At 46.3% G+C, this 21616-nt stretch overlaps 1 protein-coding gene across 1 annotated transcript in view; it reads right to left on the reverse strand.

Annotated features, from left to right (window-relative positions):
- Positions 1-21616, reverse strand: part of Xdh (xanthine dehydrogenase) — a 62948-nt gene that overhangs the window by 24454 nt on the left and 16878 nt on the right. The window contains exons 7-17 of the mRNA XM_005073579.4: positions 15814-15882; positions 15447-15533; positions 14206-14347; positions 11383-11475; positions 10762-10913; positions 9650-9743; positions 8134-8243; positions 6042-6226; positions 4379-4553; positions 3411-3494; positions 1682-1851 (exon numbers count right to left, since the gene is read on the reverse strand). Of these exons, the coding sequence (XP_005073636.1) occupies positions 1682-1851; positions 3411-3494; positions 4379-4553; positions 6042-6226; positions 8134-8243; positions 9650-9743; positions 10762-10913; positions 11383-11475; positions 14206-14347; positions 15447-15533; positions 15814-15882 (1361 nt within the window). The remainder of the gene's footprint in view (positions 1-1681; positions 1852-3410; positions 3495-4378; positions 4554-6041; positions 6227-8133; positions 8244-9649; positions 9744-10761; positions 10914-11382; positions 11476-14205; positions 14348-15446; positions 15534-15813; positions 15883-21616) is intronic.

A 21616-nucleotide genomic window follows, 5' to 3' on the forward strand; every position in this document is an offset into this window, starting at 1 on the left:
TAAAAAAGGAATTACCATTATCCCCATATTACATTTAAGGAAATGAAAGTTTGGGGGAGTCAATTAGCTTGTCCAAAGTCACCCAGCCAGAAAGCAACATATCTGGGATTATAACCAAGTGCAGCCATGAGGACACCACCAGGCAGTGAAGCTTCACCCTTCCCACCCATCCACTCACACATCGATGGGATGGAGGGTGCTGGAGTGTAGACAATATGAGTCATGACACTGTTAGCATGGGCTCTGGGCAAGGACCAAGCAAAAGGGCTCACCTCTAGCCCTGGCTGTCAGTCAACTGAAATACTTCCCCCAAGGCCTGGAAAAGTTGATTACCTTGTTAGGCATTTTGTATCTAGCTCCCCATGCTTGGAGCCTGTCTCTAGGTTAGGAACCCCAGCAAGGAAAGGTTGACAGGGAAGCCTGGGTCTGCCCCAAGGCAGAGCCTGAGAGAGAGATTCCTGGGTGTTCTGCCCAGCCACAGGCTATGTCCAGTGCCACCAGAGGATGAAGCTCAGGTGTCATGGCGGCAGTTCCCAAAGCCGCTCAGTCTCAAACACAGCCCCTACCACCTGCCAATCACACATCCAGGCCAGGAAGCTCCTCCTGCTTATGCCTCAGCTCTTCTGCAGCATCTGCCTACAGGGTGGTTGTAAGGAGTAAGTGATGGGGGATGTCCTTCTGCATGCTATGAGTAGATGTTTCTCTTATTGGCTGATGAATAAAACACTGATTAGCTTGTAGCCAGGCAGGAAGTATAGGCAGAGCTAACAGAGGAGGAGAATTCTGGGGAGAGAAGCTGCAAGAGAGATGTCATGAAGCCACTGAAAGAGTAACATGCTGGAGCATTCTCCGATAAGATAAGACCAGGTGGAAACACTTAGATTAATAAAAACGTGTTAATAGTTAAGAGACAGCGAGCTAGCCAATAAGAAGCCTGAGCCATCAGCCAAACCGTTTATAATTAATATAAGTCTCTGTGTGTTTAATTGTGGCTAACTAGCTGTGGGACCAGGCAGAACAGAAACTTTATCTACAAATGAGCCAATATATGTAAAATGTGTAAAACCAGGCGGCAAGCACCAGGTGCTATGTTGAGTGTTAAGCACTATGCTTGCCACTACCATTGCCTTAGTGGTAACTGTTGCTGATCAGCTCTTAGAATCTAATTAACAGGTATGGCTGTTCTCTGCTAGGTGCTGTGTGGACACATTTGGGGACCCTACAAACACCCCTTTACAAACTCCAGAGCAGATAGGGTTCTCAGCAGCTACACCTGCCCTGTAGCTCTTTCAGGGTCCAATACCAGCTTTGTGGGGCTAAGGCTAGTTAGGTTCCTTCCTGCAGTGTCAGCTAGCATTTTTTTTAACTTCTGTGTCGTGTGTTCGGCCCAGGCTCTGAATGTAAGTCTGACCTGGTCCTGTTAGGAGCTTGCCATCTACACTCAGGGCTTTTCAGGCCAAGGGTGACCACCCTGCTCATCTCTGAGACTGTCATCTTGCCCTCTTCCCCTCCCTCCAGGAGAACTTCAGGTACCATGCGTGGAGCCCGAGTCTTCCTGCTGATCTGGTGGGTTTAAGAGGACTTCCTGCCTCCGATCTAGGATGGGGGATCCTCAAGGGGCCTCCATCTTCAGTTCCGCCAGAGCATGCCTCTCACTGACTCCCTGGGAAGCAACACTCACGTGATCTTAGCATGGGCCCGGGTGCTGGTGACCAGCTTGAGAGACAACTCGTTCTCATAGCGGGGAATATCGTCACAGTACACAGCCTGCCCGGAGGCCTGCATTTCAGCAGCCAGGTGAGGCAGGGGCCGGCCCACCATGTCCTCCTCAGACTGATCCTTCGGCACCTCCTGAAATAATATGGTCACCAGTCAGGCTTCTGAGGACACTGTTCCTCTATGGGCCCAGGGGACACTGAGAACTAGGGAAGGCCAGAGGGCACCTAAGAAGTCACTGACAAGGTACTCATAGTATCAACACATCAAGAAACAACAAAAGAAACTAAATGTGCATTAGCTGCAAACTGGGTTATACTGTATTAATGCGGCAGAATAGTATGCAGTCATTAAAACATACTTTTAAGGAATTTAAAACAGAAGAAAGAATGCTTATATTAAGCATAAAACTTTTCATATGTGTGTATGTTGATTGACTTTATACAAAAACAGCACATGCTGCTAACATCAAGTATGTATAACCACGTAAGGAGAAGAAAAATAGAAATAAATAAAAACACAATGACTTTCTTTTGGAGGTGAGATTTTGGGTGACTTTTATTTCCTTGTTCATACTTTACTGTAGTTCCCAGAATGTTTTATTAACCTTATAATCAATTTCTATCTTATTTGTTTTTCAGAGTAGTAAAGAGTCTAATACTTACTGAGCATTTTTACGAGTCACAGACTTTTAAGTGGTCTGATTTTATTTTTCATTACTAGAGATAGACCCAAGGTCTTATCCTTGCCAGGCCAATACTGTAGCACCAGGCAGGCAGCCTGGCAAACACACTAACACACTTCAATCCTCTCCCTCCCCCATACTGTTAAACAAGTCCATCATTAGCCACGAGGGAGGTAACTGACTTTCCTAAGAAGCACAGAGGCGGTTTGCCCAAGGTTACAGAATAAAGACAGGACAAACTTTGGAATCTGATCAGGCAGCCCTGCCCTAGAGTTCATCTGTAGGCCACCAACTTGGGGCTCATCAGATTGCAGCCAGTGTTTGATTCTATAAATAGTTACTGAACTTATTCATTTGAATGGTTTGTGTTGTTTTTAAAAAGAGAGAATCTCCTGTTTCCTGGGTGGTACTCCAATTTTCTGTGTAGCTGAAGACAGCTTCAAACTCCTCCTGATCCCCCTGCTTCTACGTCCCAAATGCTGGGACGGGAGGGATGCCCCCCTGCAGCTCTTTTCTGCCCACTGAGCTCTATCCCAGCCCCTCATTCATTTATAAGTTTACAGCCATTTTGTGCTACAGTGACTGAACTTACACATGGCAATACTCTGTATGGCTTGCAAAATCTGAAATGTGCTGACATTTTACCTAGTACATTCCCCAAACTTGTTAGAATGATGTCCTTTCTTGCATATGCTCATCTATACATGCATCTTCAAGAAGATTTTTGGATTCACACATTAGGGGTCAGGAAAGACAAAATACATTTTTCTTTTTCCTAAGTAACAGATGCAGTTTAGCATCCAGCCCTAAGAGAGAAACTGAGGCTAACGAGGACAAGAAGCTGCACTGCGGCAATATGACCCTGGTGTTCTTCCCTGGATGCTCAAGCACCGGGTGAGGGGCTTTAAGCATCTGCACTCCATTCAAGTCAGCCATTTGCCAAAGCTCAGCCACAAGGCATCACATGTGTCTGCGGGGCCCTGATATTAAACATGCCACGTGTACTCACTTGGAAAAGCTGGGCGTTAGCTGGAGGGTCCTTCTGAAAGAGCAGAGTGGCACTGGCAAAGGTGGGGTCCAGGTTACCACACCCCTGTGGAAGTGATGTAACAGAGGAGGCTAGGACTATGCCATATCATTTTCTTCCCCCATCCACAAGTAATAAAAACGATGAGTCTTCCCCCATCCCCTCATGCCCCCATCCCCTCCATTCCCCAATCCTCCATCCCCTTATCCCCTCATCCCCTCCACTCCTCAATCCCCCATCCCCTCACCCTCCATCCCCTCATTTACCCATCCCCTCATCTCCCCATCACCCATCCCCTCATCTCCCCATCCCCCATCCCCTCATTCCCCCATCCCTTCATCCCCCCATTCCCTCATCCCCCATTCCCTCATTCCCCCATCCCCTCATCCTCCATTCCCTCATTCCCCCATCCCCTCATCCCCCATTGCCTCATTCCCCCATCCCCTCATCCTAGAGTTTTGAGGACTATGGTAGATCTTTCTCAAAATTCAAATATGGGCTCTTGGGACTCAGTGTTCAATAACCACACCAACTACATCCCCGCTCACCTTGATCCTGTGCCCTGAATGCTCACTTCCTTGCCCAACACCTCTGACTTTCCACACGTATGCAAGCTGCTCTTTGTTGGAATAACACCCTACCGCAAGTCTTCCTTACTCCCCATCACTCTGGAAGTATCTAATGATATGGAAGACAGTCTCTACATGATCTCAAGAAGAGCAAGCTGGGGTATAAATCCCTTTACTAATCATAATTCTAAATCTGTCTACAAAGTGATACCTACAGCCCCAAAGGCAGGCATTGGTAGATGAGGTGCTGGCACTGTCCCAGGTTGTCCTGACCCCTGCTCTTCTGCTCTCAGATGATGAAGGGGAGGAGCTACTTTGCCGCCAAGCCCACTCTGCTGAGTCCCCAAACACAGTGCTGAAGAGACTCTGCCCCACACTCACATTCCCAGGGTTCACTCTGCCCAGCTTCTGGAGTACTGTCAGGTAGAACTTGAAGAAGAAGCTGAGGGTGAGGGTGCGTCGGAACTCCACCATACCACCAGGGGCGTTGGGGGCCAGGTGCAGCTCCTCTGCCAGGCCAGCACACACATCCTGCAGCAGCTCCTCATCCCAGGACCTGGAAGAGGGCAGAATGTGGGTTTGCTTCCTCCCACCCAGCCCCATCACTCAGTGTGGAGCGTAACCCCCAAGGCCTCTGCCGAAAAGGCCTGGGTTCAGGCTTTGGCTCACATGTCATGAACTGCACAACTGCAGGCAAAATACTCTACCTTCTGGTGCCTTAGTCCCCTAATCATACCTACATAGATAGATAGATAGATAGATAGATAGATAGATAGATAGATAGATCTAGATAGATATCTGTATAAAGAGATTATTTTTAATTTTTGAGATTATAATATAATTATATTTCTTCCTTCCCTTTCCTCTCTCCAAACCCTCTCATATAGCCCTCCACACTCTCCTTCAAACTCATGTCTCCTTTTTTTCATTGTTATTGCATGGATATATTACTAAATATAACCTGTTTCGTTTATATAGTATTACTTGCGCATATTTTTAAATCCCCAAAATAATAGTTACTTAGGGTTCTTATAATGTACTAGGCAATGCCCTAAGTACTTTATATGAGTTGTTAGTTTTTGTTTAATTAAACACTATAGTAGGGAGAAGTCTGATGCCCATTTTATCACTGAGAAATATTGGCACAGAGGGACTAATTAATATGACTCCTGTTCCTCATCTGGTTAGTGGTGGAGCCAAGGAACCGAATTTCACGTTCCCTCTTCTATGCGGCCGTTCTAAGGATCACACAAGATAATGCTGGTGAAGCACCCGGCACAACTGCTACCGTGTGGCAGCCCTCGTTGTAGTAGAAGTGGGATTAATAATAAGAGTGTGAATACCAGGGGTAGTGGCAATAATACTAGTAGTAGTAATAGTAATATGGTAGTAGAAATAATGGTGACACCCTCAACAGCAGCAGTAATACTATTAGTTGTAATACTTTCAATGGCAGTGAGAGGCATGGTGGTAAACATAATAATGGTAACACTGGGGAGGGAGGCAGTAACAGTAGAAGCAGTGGCATCACTAGGAATGGCACCAGAAATACTGCAACTATGGAACTGGTAGTGGTGATGGCAATAATGCTGCTGTCAGTAGTAACAGTAGCAGCAGTTGTGACTGCAGTGTAGTAGGAGCAACAGTGATGGCAGAAAGCAGCCATAGTAACAGTATCCGCATGCTGCTAGCAGCAATAGCTTTAACAGTACCCATAGCTTGTAATGGTGCTGGCAGGGCTAGCAGTGGTAAGAGGAGCAGCAGCAGTAATGCTAATAAAGATAACCCCGACTATAGGGTTACCAATGTCTGTGTTCATAATAAGAGACTGAGAATAGAAGGGCCAGTGGCAGGAGCAGCAACAGGAGCAGCAGATACTACCACTGCAGTGCTGCTAGCCAGACCATGGCATTGGAATGGATGACAGCAGCTGTGAGACCCCAGCAGCGGTAGTCATGGCTGCAGAATTAGAAGCATTGCCAGAAGGAGCAATGCAATAGCAGATGCAGGAGCAGCAATAGTAACATCCCGGCACCCGGCTTACTTGGAGAGCTGCCTGGGAGTGGTCTTGAGGGCTGAGATAGTTCTGTCAGCCATCCCTCCATAACAAAGGGACAGTTCCTGCACTTCAGTGGTTCCTGGCTTGAACAAGACTCTCATGCCACTAGTCACCTTGGCGATGTCATCTTCTCTCCGGGAGGCCTGCTTGAAGGCTGAGAAAAACTCACCCTAAAAAAAGAAAAGAAAAAAAAAGAGAGAATTGGCATTCCCCACAGTTTGCAAGCATAGCAAATGGCCAGCATGAAACATAGGGACTACTAGACAGGAGGTAAGAGAGATGGGGAGGGTGTGTCTGTGCTTTGTAAATCAGTGGGAGCACAGATGAGAAATATTCTTGGACTACACATCTGCGAGTTCCGGGTCACATCCCCAGAATCTGGAAAGGGTCAGGACTCCCCTGCCAGTCAGGTGACTCGGGGATGGGATGGTGTCTACAGAGCAAGCAGCTGAAGGAGAAAGATAAGCCCAGAAAACCATCCTGGAGTCATATCAGAGTCCACTGGTCCCTCCAGAGACCTCAATGAGAACTCCTTGGCATGCTGCCTCTCCAGCTGGCACAGGGAGATGTGGCACAGGCTCCCAGATGTCTGTAATGTGTCCCTCCCACCAGCACACTGAGAATAGAGACATCCTGGTCCCTGTGAGCCTGAGTCCTGCTATGAGGCAACTGTTGCTTCATGCTGGAAGCATGCCTCTGTCCTGCGCCTGAACCATGTCTGTTTCAATGGAGAGGAGGGTAGTATGAGTCACTTTCCAGGAAAAATGATAACATGTGATGTCTGCCTTCCACGTTGTGTTGCTCCTCGGGTCACCCCACTTTGTGGTCACCCTGGGTCTGCATATTTATATTAACACCAAAGGTCCTTTGTTCTGAAGGAGCCATGGAGACTCCCAGGCATCATTCTTGCGTGCTGACATGGCTTGGAGCACCTGGCCCAGAGCTTGAACTGTTCTGAGCAGGCCATGGTTCCGTGTGCTCACACTGGTGCTACCAGCTGTCAGGGTACCAGTGTCCTTTCTAATAAACTTTCTAGTTCACAGTGTAACATCGCCTCTCTCTTATCAAATGATAGCTTTTGTTAAAAGTAAAATCTCTGGGAAATAAAAGCAGAGCCATATAAACCTGACTATCTCCTGTCCCTCCTCAATTAAAAAGAAAATTAGTGATCTGTGAAATTCAGAATTCCAAGAGTCGTTGCTGAAAATAGTCTATAAACACAAGCTGGAAAATCATTAGGAGGCCACCTCAGGGGCATAATTGCTCAAATTGAATTAGCATTCTCATTAAGGAGGTCAAAATCTGCAAGGACGAACCCTTCCCACACGGGCTGAGCACTTCCTGTAACCCGTAGCTGTCCTGACAGCTGTTTTGCTGGCCTTGCCTAGAACATTCTTGTAATACGTCCACTGTGGCTGTGCTCTCAACTGGTGACTGCTGAGAGGAGAGAACTACAGCAGGCCAAGCTCCCCAAGGTGCCACATCTGCCCAAACATATGAGTAAAGCTGCTCGCAAAGCCAAAACCCAGCAGTGGCCAGCCAGAGTGAGGTCGGAGCCAACACCCTAGCAAGCCCAAGGTCAGCCGTGAGGGTCTCACCTTAGCAGCTCCTTCACTCGGCATCAGGACCTATTCGCTTGACGTTGGGAAAATGATGTCCCTGGCACAAGGCAGGAATACCCAAGAAACAAGGATGTGATCCACTGCTTGACGATCACCGTTGATGTCCATACATCTACTTTTTATGGTTTTTACCTCATGAGTTCAGCCCATCAGTCTTCCCTACAGTCTCTACAGTAGGTAACACTGTGCCTACTTTACACGGGGCACAGGGGCTCAGACAGGTAAGGCAAGCCCCTCTAGGCCCCAGGTCTGACTGTTGAGTCCCATAGTCTATGCCCTGCAACTTCTCCTTGTCCAGAAACGGTTGGTTCGCCAGAGGCAAAGTTAGCGAGAATGCATCAGTGTTGAAGTTGAGAGGTGCTAACTATGGTTCTGAGAGTATCTTTTGGCTCCTTATCTGAAGTCCAGCAGTGGTATAGTTTGGGCAGAGCCTGGAGTGACTCCCACTGTCTTACCTCCCGGCTGTAGGGGATCTCAATGGACAGCAGTATCTCCTCTGGACTGAGCAGAGTCTTTCTGTAGCCAGGGAAGAAGGTGTGGTCCATCCGAACAGTTCTCTTGGTGCCTATATGCAGAAAAGATAATGACAGCCACATGCCAGGATACACTGGGAGCAGGGGACAGTCATGGGGAGGGGGGAGTTCCTCTCTGTGCTCTCTGATGCCACCGTCAGAGGAAGCAGCTGGCAAAATTGGAACCGAGTCCCCTTCTGAGGTCCTTAAACAGTGTGTTCTCATCAGTGTCTGTCATCTTTTTTGAGGGAAGGATGCCCTGGTCTGTGGTACATGTCATTTTATGGTATAAATACACCTGCCATGGCCAAGCTCAAACAACCATGCAAAGCCACTGAGTCTGAAATCAGAGTAAGAACAAGAAAGAATTGTGTCACTCCCCTGTTCACTACCCTCCACCAAGGTAGCTGACAAGAATTGCCTTTGGTAGCTGGCATCTAGGAACTGGATTTCAGAAGGGTTCCTACCATTTGGATAGTGTGGCATATGTAACTTGGGTGGTAAGTATCTAACAAGCTTCTCTGGTAACACAATAGTTCTCCCATGTTGTCACAATTCACTGCAGGGGGAACTGTCATATATTCTGGTCCCAGCCCATGCTTATTCAGGTGGCCAGTCAACTGTGAATCCCCTACAAAAGGCTACAGAAATGAATGTTGAGGCTTCAAGAGAATGAAGCTAGAAGCAGTGTGACGATCTCCCTTCTGGTCAAATACCTAAAGGACCCTACACCTATAACACCCACGTTTATCACTGCTCCATTCATAGCAGCAAGAAGACGGAACCAACCTCGATGTCTACCAACAGATGGATGCTTAACAAAAATGTGATACACAGAGAAATTGGAACTTCAATTGGCCAAAATGGAATTACAAAATTTGCAGAGAAATGGGCAGAATTGGAAAATATCATATTAAGTGAGGCAACCCAGGCTCAGAAAGACAAACACTGCAATTTCTCTCATCTGAAGTGCCCAGCTTCTAATGTTATATATATGTACTTTGAAGAGATGAATGTGAGTAGAGGCTTGGAAACTAGGAAGGGACCCATGATGAGGATCAAGGGGCTTTAAAGTACAAGGGTAAGAAGAGCAAAAGAATGCATGTGATATAAAGTAGAAGAGGAAATACTGGGGGCGGAAGGGTACAACCAGGACAGGGTAGGGAACAGGAAGATGGAGTGGAGGCCCAACTAACCTAATATGTATGAAAATGCTGCAAGAAAATCTGCTACTTTGTAACTAGTTAAAAAGATTAAATTAAAAAAATAAACAAAAAGGAAGAAAATGCTTAACTCTCGCAGCCCTCACCATGGATAGATTCCATTGCAACTGCTATAAATCCAAATCCTAACACACTGGGGACCACTGCGGAGGCTTTGTTTCTCTAGAAAATTACCAAAGTTGCAAAACTTTCCTCCCCCAAGTCATTCTTTCTGGGTCTCTGCCTCAGGCGCTCACCTCTAGACACAAGGGTCAGTTTGGCTCCACTGGCCATGAACACTGGGTTGAGATCAGAGATGGGGCTGGCGGTGATGATGTTCCCTCCGATGGACTGGTGAGGACAAACAGAGAGTGAATGAGAGCTTCTCTGACTCCTGCCACAGGGCATGAGGTGACAGTTGCCACAGGGGGCACTGGAGGACCAGGCTGCCTGAGCAGCCCAGGGAGACACGCTCGTTCAAGGAAACACACAAACCTGGGATGGGTTCTCAGCTCAGAAACCTGTGTATGCATCAGTAAACTGAGGCAGGCTCTTTCTAATGTTCTCCCTCACCCCACTTTTTAATGCTGGAAGGATCGAGGTGAGTTATCACAGAGGCTATAAAGAGCAAGTGAAATGAAACCCAAGATGGAGATCAAGGAAGAAGAGGACAACTCAGAGATGAACAGTTGGCTGCTTTCAGGTCTGAACTTTCTGGCAGTTTGACAAAACAAGCAAATGGAACAAGACTCAGACCAAGGAGGAAAAACAGTGTGAACTGAGAACAAGCCTTCTCAGAAGCACTTTTAGGAGAACTGGGGGACATAATGGCACTTTCGGCATCTGCGTTCCTCAGAAACCAGAGGTGGCACGTTCTTGGGCAGGGTAGAGGGTTTGCAAGTGTTCTGTGCTATTCTGTTCTCTTGTAACTTTAAAGGCAATCTTCAAAGAACAGAGGGGATATACAATGCTGTCTCCCAATACCATAAACTATGTGAAGCCCAAACGAAACCAGAACATGAATGTTCCCATTACAAACTAGAAATATTATGACTGCTCTGAAGACTTGACAGAATGGTCAACAAATGGACCCTTCCCTCCTCCTCCAGAGGGGGCTCTGCCTTTGGATCACTCTGAAAGGACCTACCTAGATCTGGCTTCTCTCTAACATGTCTCTCATTTACTTGCTGAGAATCGAGGGCAACTTAAGGAAGAGGGAGGCAGGACACTGTCTCTCCAGTCTGGAGGGAGAACTGCGAGTGTTTCTCAGTGGCCCACAGTCATCCTCCATTACTGGTACCCAGGGACTTACAGAAAACCTAATCTCAGGCCCCAGCCCCTCCCCTCTGTCTATGAACAAGGGACTTACCGCCACCGACTTGACCTGCTTGCCAGCAAACCAGCGTAGCTGCTCCAGCACGCCTCTGAGTACCTCTGTCTTATGTTCTTGAAGATTATTGACTGCCTCTGTCAGGACGTTTTCTACCAAACTAAGGGGGCAAGCAGCTCCAAAGGAGATTCCTGGGGATACATGCCGGAAATAAAGTCACTCCTACTCCTACCTGGAAAGACCCATCATAGGCAGCTCCTGTGAAACCTAAGCCAGGTTGAATCCAGGCTTCCATCTTTGCAGGGCCCAGAGAAGGGATTTTACTAATGGACTATGCTCTTATCTCTACATCCTATAATCAACATATTTTCCTGTAATCCAGTATTCTCAACTCAAAAAAATAATAAAATAAAGACCTCTGAAGGTGAAGCTCTAGCTTGAAGGAAGAAAAAATGTCTCACAAGCATTGTAATCCCCACCTCTCCATCTCCATGTGATCCAATGTCATCAGGATCAGAGACAACACCAGGATTCTAGAAGCCTCTTGCTAACACTGACCGCATGTACTCAGTGAGGGAAAGGTGATGAGGGCTACCTCCTTCCCAGCTCGCTCCTACCCCTTACCAGGTGGACTCCAGAGGAAGCAGAGGACAGCCTTACCCTCAGGCCCATGTGTCACTGAATTCAGTTCAGGGATCCAGGCTGGGCAGACGATCAGAGGAAACAACATGTTCTTAAACTTCATTTCAATGCCTTTGAGAATCAAGAAACCTGGGTTAGAGACCCTAGCAGTTGTCCCACATCACACACAGGGTGCTCGGCCCCGTTAGCACCAGGAGAGGTGCGGATTTAGGAAACAGAACAGACGAAGGGGCACTGTTGGTCATAATCTCTCCCTTTCTCTCAAAAACAGATACGAGGAAATGAACTCAGATTCACTGCAATGCGATGACGTTCAAAACCACGGGACATTAAGGACTGTCCAAAATTCTTCTAAGCACTTTATATTTGAACTTACATGATGCTCCTCACAGCACTGTGAGGGACTGTAGGCTTCTGTTTATAGATGTGGAACCCGAGGTGCCGAAATGTCCAACTTTGTAAAGAATGGTTATTTATGTATATGCATGCAATGGAATCATGTGCATGCCTTGATGTGCATGTAAATATCAGAGCACAGCTTTCAGGAGTTGGTTCTCCCCTTCCATCAAAGGTCCCGGGCACAGAACTCAGGTCATCAAACTGATGTAGCCAGTGTCTTTTCCCCACTGAACTATCTCACTAGTCCCAACCATTTTGCTCAAATCCACAGCTAAGAACAAGCACATCTCAGTCCTGGAGACATTGTTAGGGATGGGATGTCATGACAAAAAACATCTAATCCTGAAGTTAAAACAAAAGAGGAAAATGAGACACAAAATGTCAAATCTGTCTGCCAGTCTCTAGTGTTTCTGTGTGGGTTCCTCAAGGTGAGTGGCTGTGCGGGGCTGCGTCTTTGTCCAGCTCTGTGTCTACCCCAACTAGTCACTAGAAGCCTCCGCTGATGCTGCCCCTCCGTTTCCTGGGGTCCAGATGATGCGCTGTCCCTCTCAATCTTGCCAGTAGGATTGCGGACGGGGAGAGTTGAAACAGAAACCCCAGACTCTCCATCTTAATGTGACTGAGGACTTCAAAGGGCAACCCAGCTTTAGGAGTCCACCCCCAAGACAGGACATGGACTGATGCTGTGAGCTCCATCTTAGGAAGGATTGTTCCGCCCTCGCTCCCCTCACACCCTGCACTGGCTGTAGGTAGGTGCTTACTTTGTGTGGTGTGTGTATAAGGAGGAGGGAGTAGAGCAGCTGGAAGTGGTCTTGAGAAATTATCTCTAATTCTAAGCTTAAGTTGTCACTATATGTAACCCAGAGCACTGGCTGAGTCACAGAGAGGAGTGTGTCCAAAGTCAAAACATCCCCAAAGATCCTTGTAGCCACTTTCAACCATGCTACCCTGGGCCGCTAGAGCTCTAGTTAGAGAGACAAAGGCCTGAGAGCCACACCCACATGGACAGCAAGAGCACCAACTACCATGAATGCTGCTGAGTCCAGCCTTCAAAAGCACACCACAGAGACCCGCCTCGTTCCCTAAACACTGAGTGTCGCACAGCTACAGATGTCAGCCTCTGTATCCTATTCGTGCTTCTGAGGACAGGGTCAGTTCTATGCTCCATCACTGATCCAAGCAAGGCTCTCCTCACTGGGCTGAGGATCCAACCAGAATCTAAGGAATTGAGCTCCTTCAGAAACCAGAGCAGATTTCAGACAGCTGCTTTGATTCTCAAGCATGGTGTGTCAACCACCTCAACACATACACTACACTACACATACATACATGCACACACACACACACACACACACAATACATACATTCATACATACATACATACATACATACAAACACATACACCAAACAGAGATCCTCTGAGCTAACCTTCACCGTGCTGTGAACGTCTTGGATTTCACTGGGTTTGATATGCAGCAGAACAGATACCAGCCAATCGAGGTTTAGAAGTAGAAAGAGGATAACAGGAACCTGGACCCTCTGCCACTGCTCTTGCCTCATGGAATACCAGGGCTAGGAGTACACAACCTCAGCCTCCCTGGCTGGTTCAGCTATTGTAGTCCTAGACCCAGATAGTGGCATGGTCCATACAGCATGGCTACCCTTGAACATCTCTTCTGCCTTATTACATTTATAGATCCTAGGGTGATTAATCAGCAGGTAAGAACACTTAGTTGCAAGCATGAGTCCCTCGGTTTAAATCCCTAACACTCATGTAAAAGACTAGGAGTGGCTACAAACACCCATAACCCCAGTACTGTGTGGAGCTTGCTCAGTTTAGCTCCAGAATCATTGAGGATCCTGTTTCAGGGGCATAAGGTACAACATGAAAGACCAGGATACTCCCTATCTTCCTTTGGCTACCACATGTCAACATGTATATCACACACACACACACACATACACACCATTTAGAGATCTCTAGCATTGATCAGACATTGGCCTGGACACTTGGCCAGCATTTTTCCCACCCCTCTTAAACCAGGAAAGCTATGAGGGAAGGAACTTTTCCTCTTAGATCTTTGTGTTCCTAGTTCTTCCCAGAGATGGGAAGGGTCAAAGGAGGCACTCCAGGGATGCTCATGGAGAAAATCAGCAAGTGTATGGATCACACCTGGTATTCAAGCAGCCCTTTGAGACATGATACCATCCTGTACACAGAATGAGAAGTCAAGGAACCTTTCCTGTGATACACAGGAAGGGACCGAACCAGGTCTCACTGGCTCCAAAGTCAATGTCTTGGGAGTCCATATGCCCTGAGCTCAGTGGGTTCTCAGAGGGCAGTCAGTGGGGCAGTGAGTAGAGAGCGGAGGGGATTCTCAGGGAGAGAGCAGAGGTGCCGAAAGAACCCAGCAATGCCCAAAGGTTCCCAAGCAGCCTTACCTATCTCCGTGTTTCCCACCACCAGCTTGGCATCGGGGTGCTGAGCTTTGAGGTCGAGCAGTTCCTCCAAGGTTGAAGCCTGGATCCAGGTCACACGCTCCCCTTCAAAACGCAGCTGCTTCTGCGTGGTGTCTTTCAGCCTCTGAGAAGTATAATTAGTTTGCTGTACTGTCTCCTTCCTACCACCATTCCCCAGAGGAATCATTAAATCTGCACTGGGGTCAGTCTATTTATTGGCTTGTCTAATGCTGAACTGAGAAGGAAAAGGACAGGCCGAGGGCAAAAGTGAGGGGGATTACATACAGCATCTGTCGGCCCTATTCAGTACAACATAGCACCCTTGAGAAGAGCTTGGTAAGAGAGGCGCTTCCCTGCCACAGCTGAAAGAGCAACCTGAAGATGGAGGTTATGGTACCTCCCAAAATCTACCTGCTATGAGGAGCCCAAACCAGAAATCTCAAGTTCCTGACACCACCCTGCACTGCCTCCAGGAGGCACAGTGGACAAGGAACGAGAAGGGTTAGAGGTCAGGAGGTCAGGAGTCCAGAGAGCAGAGAGCATGCAGAGGAGGGCTGAATCTACTAGATACGCATGACTCAGTGGGAAAAGAAACTCCCAGGTATCAAACGGATGGTGTCTGCAAGGGTTCACAGTCCACAGAATGATATGCTAGTGGTAGCCCTGGTGATCTATCCTCTGGCCTGTTGCGCCTCCTGAGGTCATCTTCAGGAGCCTCTGTCCCCAAAAGCATGTGCCCAAGAGACACTGGAGGAGGCTCCATTCTTTCCTTGCAATAAATACAGATGAAAATGAGAAAGTGGGCACGAGGATGTGTCTCTAAGATAGACCCTCAGGCCATGCTCGGGTCCTCTTCACGCAGCCATGCTTCCTTTAAAGAAGGAAGCTGCTTATAGATGACTTGGTGGGCTCACACATACAGATAGCCAGGAGGTCCACAAATTGACACAGAGTGGATGCAGATATAATAATTAATCAACAGATGATCATCAGCGACATGGGATCTGTAACTGTATGACACATGTAATGAGAAGGGAAGGATACTAAGAGAGCACGGGATAGAAGGTCTTCACTTCCTAGAAACGGCAGAGAAAGGAAGGAGAGCTAAGCTGAAATCTAGGATGAAAGGGTACAAAGTTCTCAGCAGCCATGGAAACAACGCAGAACTCAAGGGCTCACGCGACAGGTATTTATTTGGCTAGGCTTCTCCCAGCATCACCTACCAGCAACTCTGGGGGAAAGATGGGGTCTTGGGTGGGATCTAAGGGTTTGAAATCCTCTGGCTTGAATAAAGATGGTGAGGGAGCAACCTGCAAGGAAAGAGAACAGTGAGCGGCACATGCTCAGACGACTAACCGGCTCTTCCTCGTCCCAGGGAGAGGACAGTCAGCTCCAGAGAAGGGACAAGGAGGCCAAGCCGGGGAACCCAGAAGTGTTGAGCACCACTGCATCTTCAGCATCTGAACACCACGCCCTCCCATCGTCCCTTCTTCAGCATCACCGAGGGGCATGGGAGGAGCGGAGCCACTCCCCCAGGTCTGAGACTGCCCCGCCCTCTCTAGACCTCTGGAAACAGAAAGGCGCCATTACCGTTTGGTCTTTCATCTGGTTCATGCAGCAGTTTGGGTTGTTCCCACTCCCGCCACAGCACCCACCATCCTGAGAAGATGACACATTCACATTAGAATATTTTCAGTTTCGCAGAACCTGAGGAAACTCAGTTAGTCTTATCTACTGAAGCCCAGCTCTGGAGATCCCAGCCTGTATCCACAGGAGACGCATGGCCTATCCCGTCCAGTCTGCACCCAGTTGGCGAGCTGAGGTCCCTGCCGCATGCTCACTTCACTAATGTGGATTAAGGAAGTCTTTGGAGCAACAGGGAAGTTTCATTTTCAAGAAAATTTCCCCATGAAATCCAGGTTCTACTTTATAAGAACATATGTTTTACCCACTTCCCTTCTTCAGCGTTGCTTCCTAAGGAGGCCCCTAAGGGGGAAAATCCTGCCACTTCTTATAAGACACAAGAGGCTCTACCTTTAGACCAGCTGAGATTTGAATCTCAGCAGCCGGGGACTTTGCTGGACCCTGTCACAGATGCCCTACATCAGCACCAGCCTCAAAGATGCATCCCGCCCATGTGCCCAGCAGCCTCTGCTATTTGCTATGCATTTCCCACAGAAAGCTAAACACCACAGTCCTCACTGTGCTCTGGGGAAATGGCATGGGTCACCCATCACTCAAAGGGAAAGTGCTTCCACAGACCTCTCAGGGTGTCTGTGGCAGAGCATAGAAGAGGTAGAGATTGCTGTCTCCCCCAGCTGAGGGATGCACATGGTGGGTTAAGTGTATGTTCACCTGGCAGACCCAACTCAAGAAGGCAGGAGAGTTTCCAAAATCATGAATTGGATGCTAAGGGGAACTCAGTCTTCTAATGCAGTAGGTCCTGAAGGGGCAAGTAGGAGCAGGCAGCCTTTCTGTATGTGAGTAAGGAAGGATGACTTCCAATTCTGGCCTTTCCCCAAAGAGAAACAGCAGCCTACCTTTGCCTCCAAATGTTCCCTGAAGGCCATGGAGGTTGAAGGTGTGGCCTTTGAGAACACATAGCATGGCCAAGAGAAGCATTTGCTGGTTCCTGCCCTGTGAATGTGTAAATACCTCCAGCATCACAGGTGTGTCATTGCACACCAGACCGGCACACCAGACTATTACACACACACACACACACACACCCTCTCCCATCCTGTCCTTCTCTATGCTTAGACAGGAAGAGAGATCTCTTTCAGCTTTCTTCTTGGAGAAGGAGTGATAAAGTTGCATCCTCAGACTTTCTGGAAGCAAGAGGAATTTGCATATAGTGAAACATCAACCTTACTCACCGGGCCTCCTTGAGGAAAGACATATATTCTACAAGCCACTTTTCCCACACAGCAATGTGCCAACATGATGCCACTTAGATCATTTCCTTGATAACTCATTGGTATATTTATGCTATAAATTATTGTGATGTATAATAATGAGTCACTCAAGGTCTACTGAGGTAAGTCTGACTTTTCCATCCACACCCTCCCAGGCTCTCTGCTTTATGAAGTAAGCAAGAAGAGAATTGCCTAAAATACTCAAAGTCCCGAGAGAGAGAGAAAAATCCTACCAACTTAGAATCTGTACTCCATGAGACTAGTTTGTAAAAAGTTAAGCAGGAGAAATGGCACACATGTGTGATCTCAGTGCTTGGGAACAGAGGCAGGAGAATCGCTGTGTGTCAGAAGCCAAGGGGGAGGTGGTAGCTGCTACAACAGTCAAGGCAAGAAGACATGGGCTACCTTCATGTGGGAGCTGGTCATAGTGGTGCATGCTTTTAATCCCAGCACTCAGGGATAGATGCTAAATAGTGAGTACCAGGATAGCTAGGGCTCTAATGGAGAAATATTATCTCAAAATATTGTCCCCCCAAAACAAAATACAAGCCTTAATGTGTGTGTAGGTAACAGTAGGGCATCAAAAATTCCAAGATAAATTTTAAAATGTTTTAAACTGAACAGAACTAAACATAGAGAAGTCAAGGACAAATGTCCTAATTGGAGACTGCAACAATTTTCCATCAAAAGTGGTTAAATCCTGTAGGTAGAGAAATCAGTATGGACCTAGCTGAACACAATACCACCCTCCTGATGCATGTTACCTTGAGAATTCTGAAACTGAAATAACACTTGTGCAAAGGTAAGTCATACTACTTCCTGACAGGTACTAATTATAGGATGCATCATTAGTGCATTCTTTGTTCTAAAGAAAACGGTTTCCCACTTTACAGACATTTATTCACATTTTATGGGGAGCAAGCTTTATTGAAGTCAATCTATTGACTATTTGTTGGGAACTTAGAGATCAAACCTCAGATTCAGTATCACAAAGGTTTAAAAGTCAGGGCGAAGTCTGATTCAGAAGGGCCCTTCCAAGTCACATCTGATTATTTTTCTTTGGTTTATATACATCTCCAATCAAGCATAAATGCCTGTAATGAGAGCAGTTACACCCCACTTCAACAACAACCAAAGCTATGAAATAAAGATGAAGAGAAATTGTTGAAGCTGAAGTCATGATGTTACGGTCTTGAAGGCTGAAGTTTCCGTGGAAATGGTATATAATATTCCACTGATTTGCAGTATTCACCGTCTGAAGTTTCAGGTGCTAAGGGCAAGAGGTTACTCATGACCCTGCTGTCCAGGAAGCAGCAATGATGGAAATGACCTGGAGATTTTCCTAGGTCCCCTTTATTATCCATTTGATGTTTATTTTTCCGTAGTCATAGCCTTTCTTTCACTTTGAGCGAGCAATCTGTATCATGTTATTCCTCAGACAGCCAACTCAAAGCTTATTGCTTTCATTGATTTTTTTTAAGAACCAGATCTTGTTTTGTTGATTTTTCTCTATGGAATCCCTGGTTTCAATTTCATCAATTTTCTGCTCGAAATATTGTTTCTTTCCTTCTGCTTCTTTTGGATTTAATTTGTCCCTTTTTAATTTTCCTAAGGTGGGAGCCTATGTTATTGATTTTTAGATCTTTTTTCTCTCCTAGATTTACATTCTCTGCTAGAAATTTCCCTCTAAGCAATTTGACAAAATATCTTTTTCAATTCCATTCAGTTCAAAACATTTTTAAATTCATTTGGGGATTTCTTCTTTACTCTGTGTGTTATTTGAAAGTATGCTGCTTTATCTCATAGAAAACATTTGTGGAATTTCCCAATTATTGTCCTGTTGTTGGTTTCTAGTTTAATCTCACTCTAGTCCCCAAACAGATATTGTGTAATTGTTATTATTAATTTGTTTTATAGTCCAGAATGTGATCTATCTTGGTGAAGGTTCCATGAGAGCATTAAAAAATAAGTCTTTTGTCATTTCTGGTTGTGGTGACATAGAAATTTTAGCCATATGTAGCTCATTGGTAGTACTATTGAATTCACCTGTGTCTTTTCTGGTTTTTTTTTCTATCTGCAGGATATGGCCATTTCTGATATAATAGTGATGAAACCATTTAAAACATTAGAATACTCTGTCTTTTCAATTCTATAATTTTCATTTTATTCAGCTTAAAGTATTTTACATTTTTTCATGGAATTTCTTCTTACAGTATTCTGCTCTTAGGTGCATACATGTTAAGGCTTTCTGTGTCCTTAACATGTTGGACCCATGAACTCACAGCAGAAGTGGCTGGGTACCTGGACATGACCTGCACTAGCCTGGACCCACCAACTTCCCATGCTGGTGAGAGGAATTCACAAAGCCCTATCCTTCACCGGGGGAGGGGAGTCATAGTTCCCAGTGGTGTTACCTCTGTTAAGTTGTAGTTTCTTGATTAAACCCTCTCCTGTGCTTAAAACGGAATTTGTATGTCTTCTTAAAGCATCAATCCCTTTATTGATGTCCTAATGAGTGGCCTGGAATTCTACTCATCTCTTCTCTTTGCTCATTGGCTCCAGAAATCCGCATTTTCATATCCTCAGTCTCAGAGATGCTTTCCTGAGCCACATCCAGTTCACAAATGAGCCCACCAAGAATATTCTTCATTCTGTTACATGGCTTAGACTCTAGTGTTTCCTTATAATTCCTTTATAGAATTCCTATCACCCTGTTTACATTATCCATCCATTGTTACTTGTCTATTTGTTTACATTAAAACCTTTTGCATAGTGATTATATTATTTTTTAAAAATTCATGATTTGGTCTAATGCCTTTGTCATATCAATTCCAATTCTGCTGTATGTTTGGTCTCTTCAAATTGTGTTTGTCTCTGTGTATGTCTTATATTTTTTTAAAACTGGAATGCAATTAGTTGTACTGAATACAAAGGACCGCTGTCAATATGCCTTTAATGATGTGTCAGTGTCGAGGAGCATTACCTAATACCCCTAGGATTAATGAGTCTGCCAATTTCACAAGACCCTTCCTGTAGCCCATTCTTCCCTTAGGTGGGTCAAGGAGGGGTCTGAGATTGACAATGCTCAATAGCGTAGGCTCCAATATGAAAAGACCTGAGAAGGAGAGGCTCTGGCACTGCTGCTATACATGTTTCTTCTTTTTCAATCCACTTTTGAGATCGTAATAGAATTACAACGTGTCCCCTTCCCCGTCATGTGTTTCTTCTTGTGCCTGCGATTGTCTGCACCATCCTATCTGTCTTTAACTTGAGGAGCAGCAGCTGGTCCTTTAACTTCTCTTCCCCCAAAGGATTGGAGAAGAGCTATTACCTTTCCATTTTCTGGCTTTGTCTTTGTGCTTAGCATGCAGAGGAACAGTCTAAGCTCCTCGCACACCAGAGTGAGAAACAGAAACCCCACTTCTGCCCGTTCTAATCGCTCGTCCATTCCCTTTCTCTCTGGTAGATGGACACAATCATTCTTGATGTCAACCATGCACCCAGCTCTGCCAGACCCCTGCTCATGCTTCAGTAGCAGTATGCTGGAGGGGGGAGAGCAGGAAATTCAAGCTCAATGTGGCCAAAAGTAAACAGGCTCTATGTAAGAACCCCCGGGCACTTCTGCATGCTTGCTTGGCGCCAGGCTTTTGGGCTGCTTGGAGCTCTCAGCTTAACCCAAGAAAAACTGGGTTGAGAGGGGTAGAGTACTAATCCATGGTGGAGTCATGCACCATCTCAACTCGATGAGTCCTGGGAAAGGGTATAGTTGTTGACATCCTTGGCTTTTGGAGCTCTCTCAGGGCTCGTTAGACTGGACATCTTTGAGCAGGCTCCTAAGATGGGCGTGCAGAGGCAAGATGAACAATCCTGTTTCCCACAGAAGCCTGGGCAATTAATGAAGACCAGATGGCGGATAAAGGAAGACATATGTCAGCACTGACACTGAGAGTGCCACTTGTCGAAGGCCTAAATTGTACTAGGTATTGTCCTAAAGCTCTGCAAGAGGCCCTTGATTTTTTTTCAGACTCTGACGATTTATTTGATCTGCCTCAAAGACTTATTTTTGGCTGGACTCAGACATAGTGGAAGATCTCAGCAAGGATGGCCCACATCTCTTGGCAATCTGCTCCTGGTGTTTTTCTTTAGCTTCCTTCATTCTCTTGACCAACAGTTTAGCATAATCTGCAGCCTCCTCAGGGGCTTGCTGCATTATCTCTTTGGTACAACATATCTCTTCGACAGTCGTGTTGCAGGATGCATAAAACAGCAAGATGCTGAATGGTGGGTACTTTGGTTCTGGGCTTGCTTTCTTTGTTTAGGGGATTTCTGACAGCACATTGGTTGACAGCGTCTTCTTTAGAGAGATGAAAAGCTCTCAGACTCCACCAGCGCTCTTGGGCCCCAACTACCAAACCACAGTGGTGTATGTCAGTCCAGGAATACCCTTCTCTCCTTTTCTCTCTTCAACAACCAAGTTG

This window comes from Mesocricetus auratus, unplaced genomic scaffold (genome assembly GCF_017639785.1).
Source record: "Mesocricetus auratus isolate SY011 unplaced genomic scaffold, BCM_Maur_2.0 Super-Scaffold_100024, whole genome shotgun sequence".
NCBI lineage: Eukaryota > Metazoa > Chordata > Mammalia > Rodentia > Cricetidae > Mesocricetus > Mesocricetus auratus.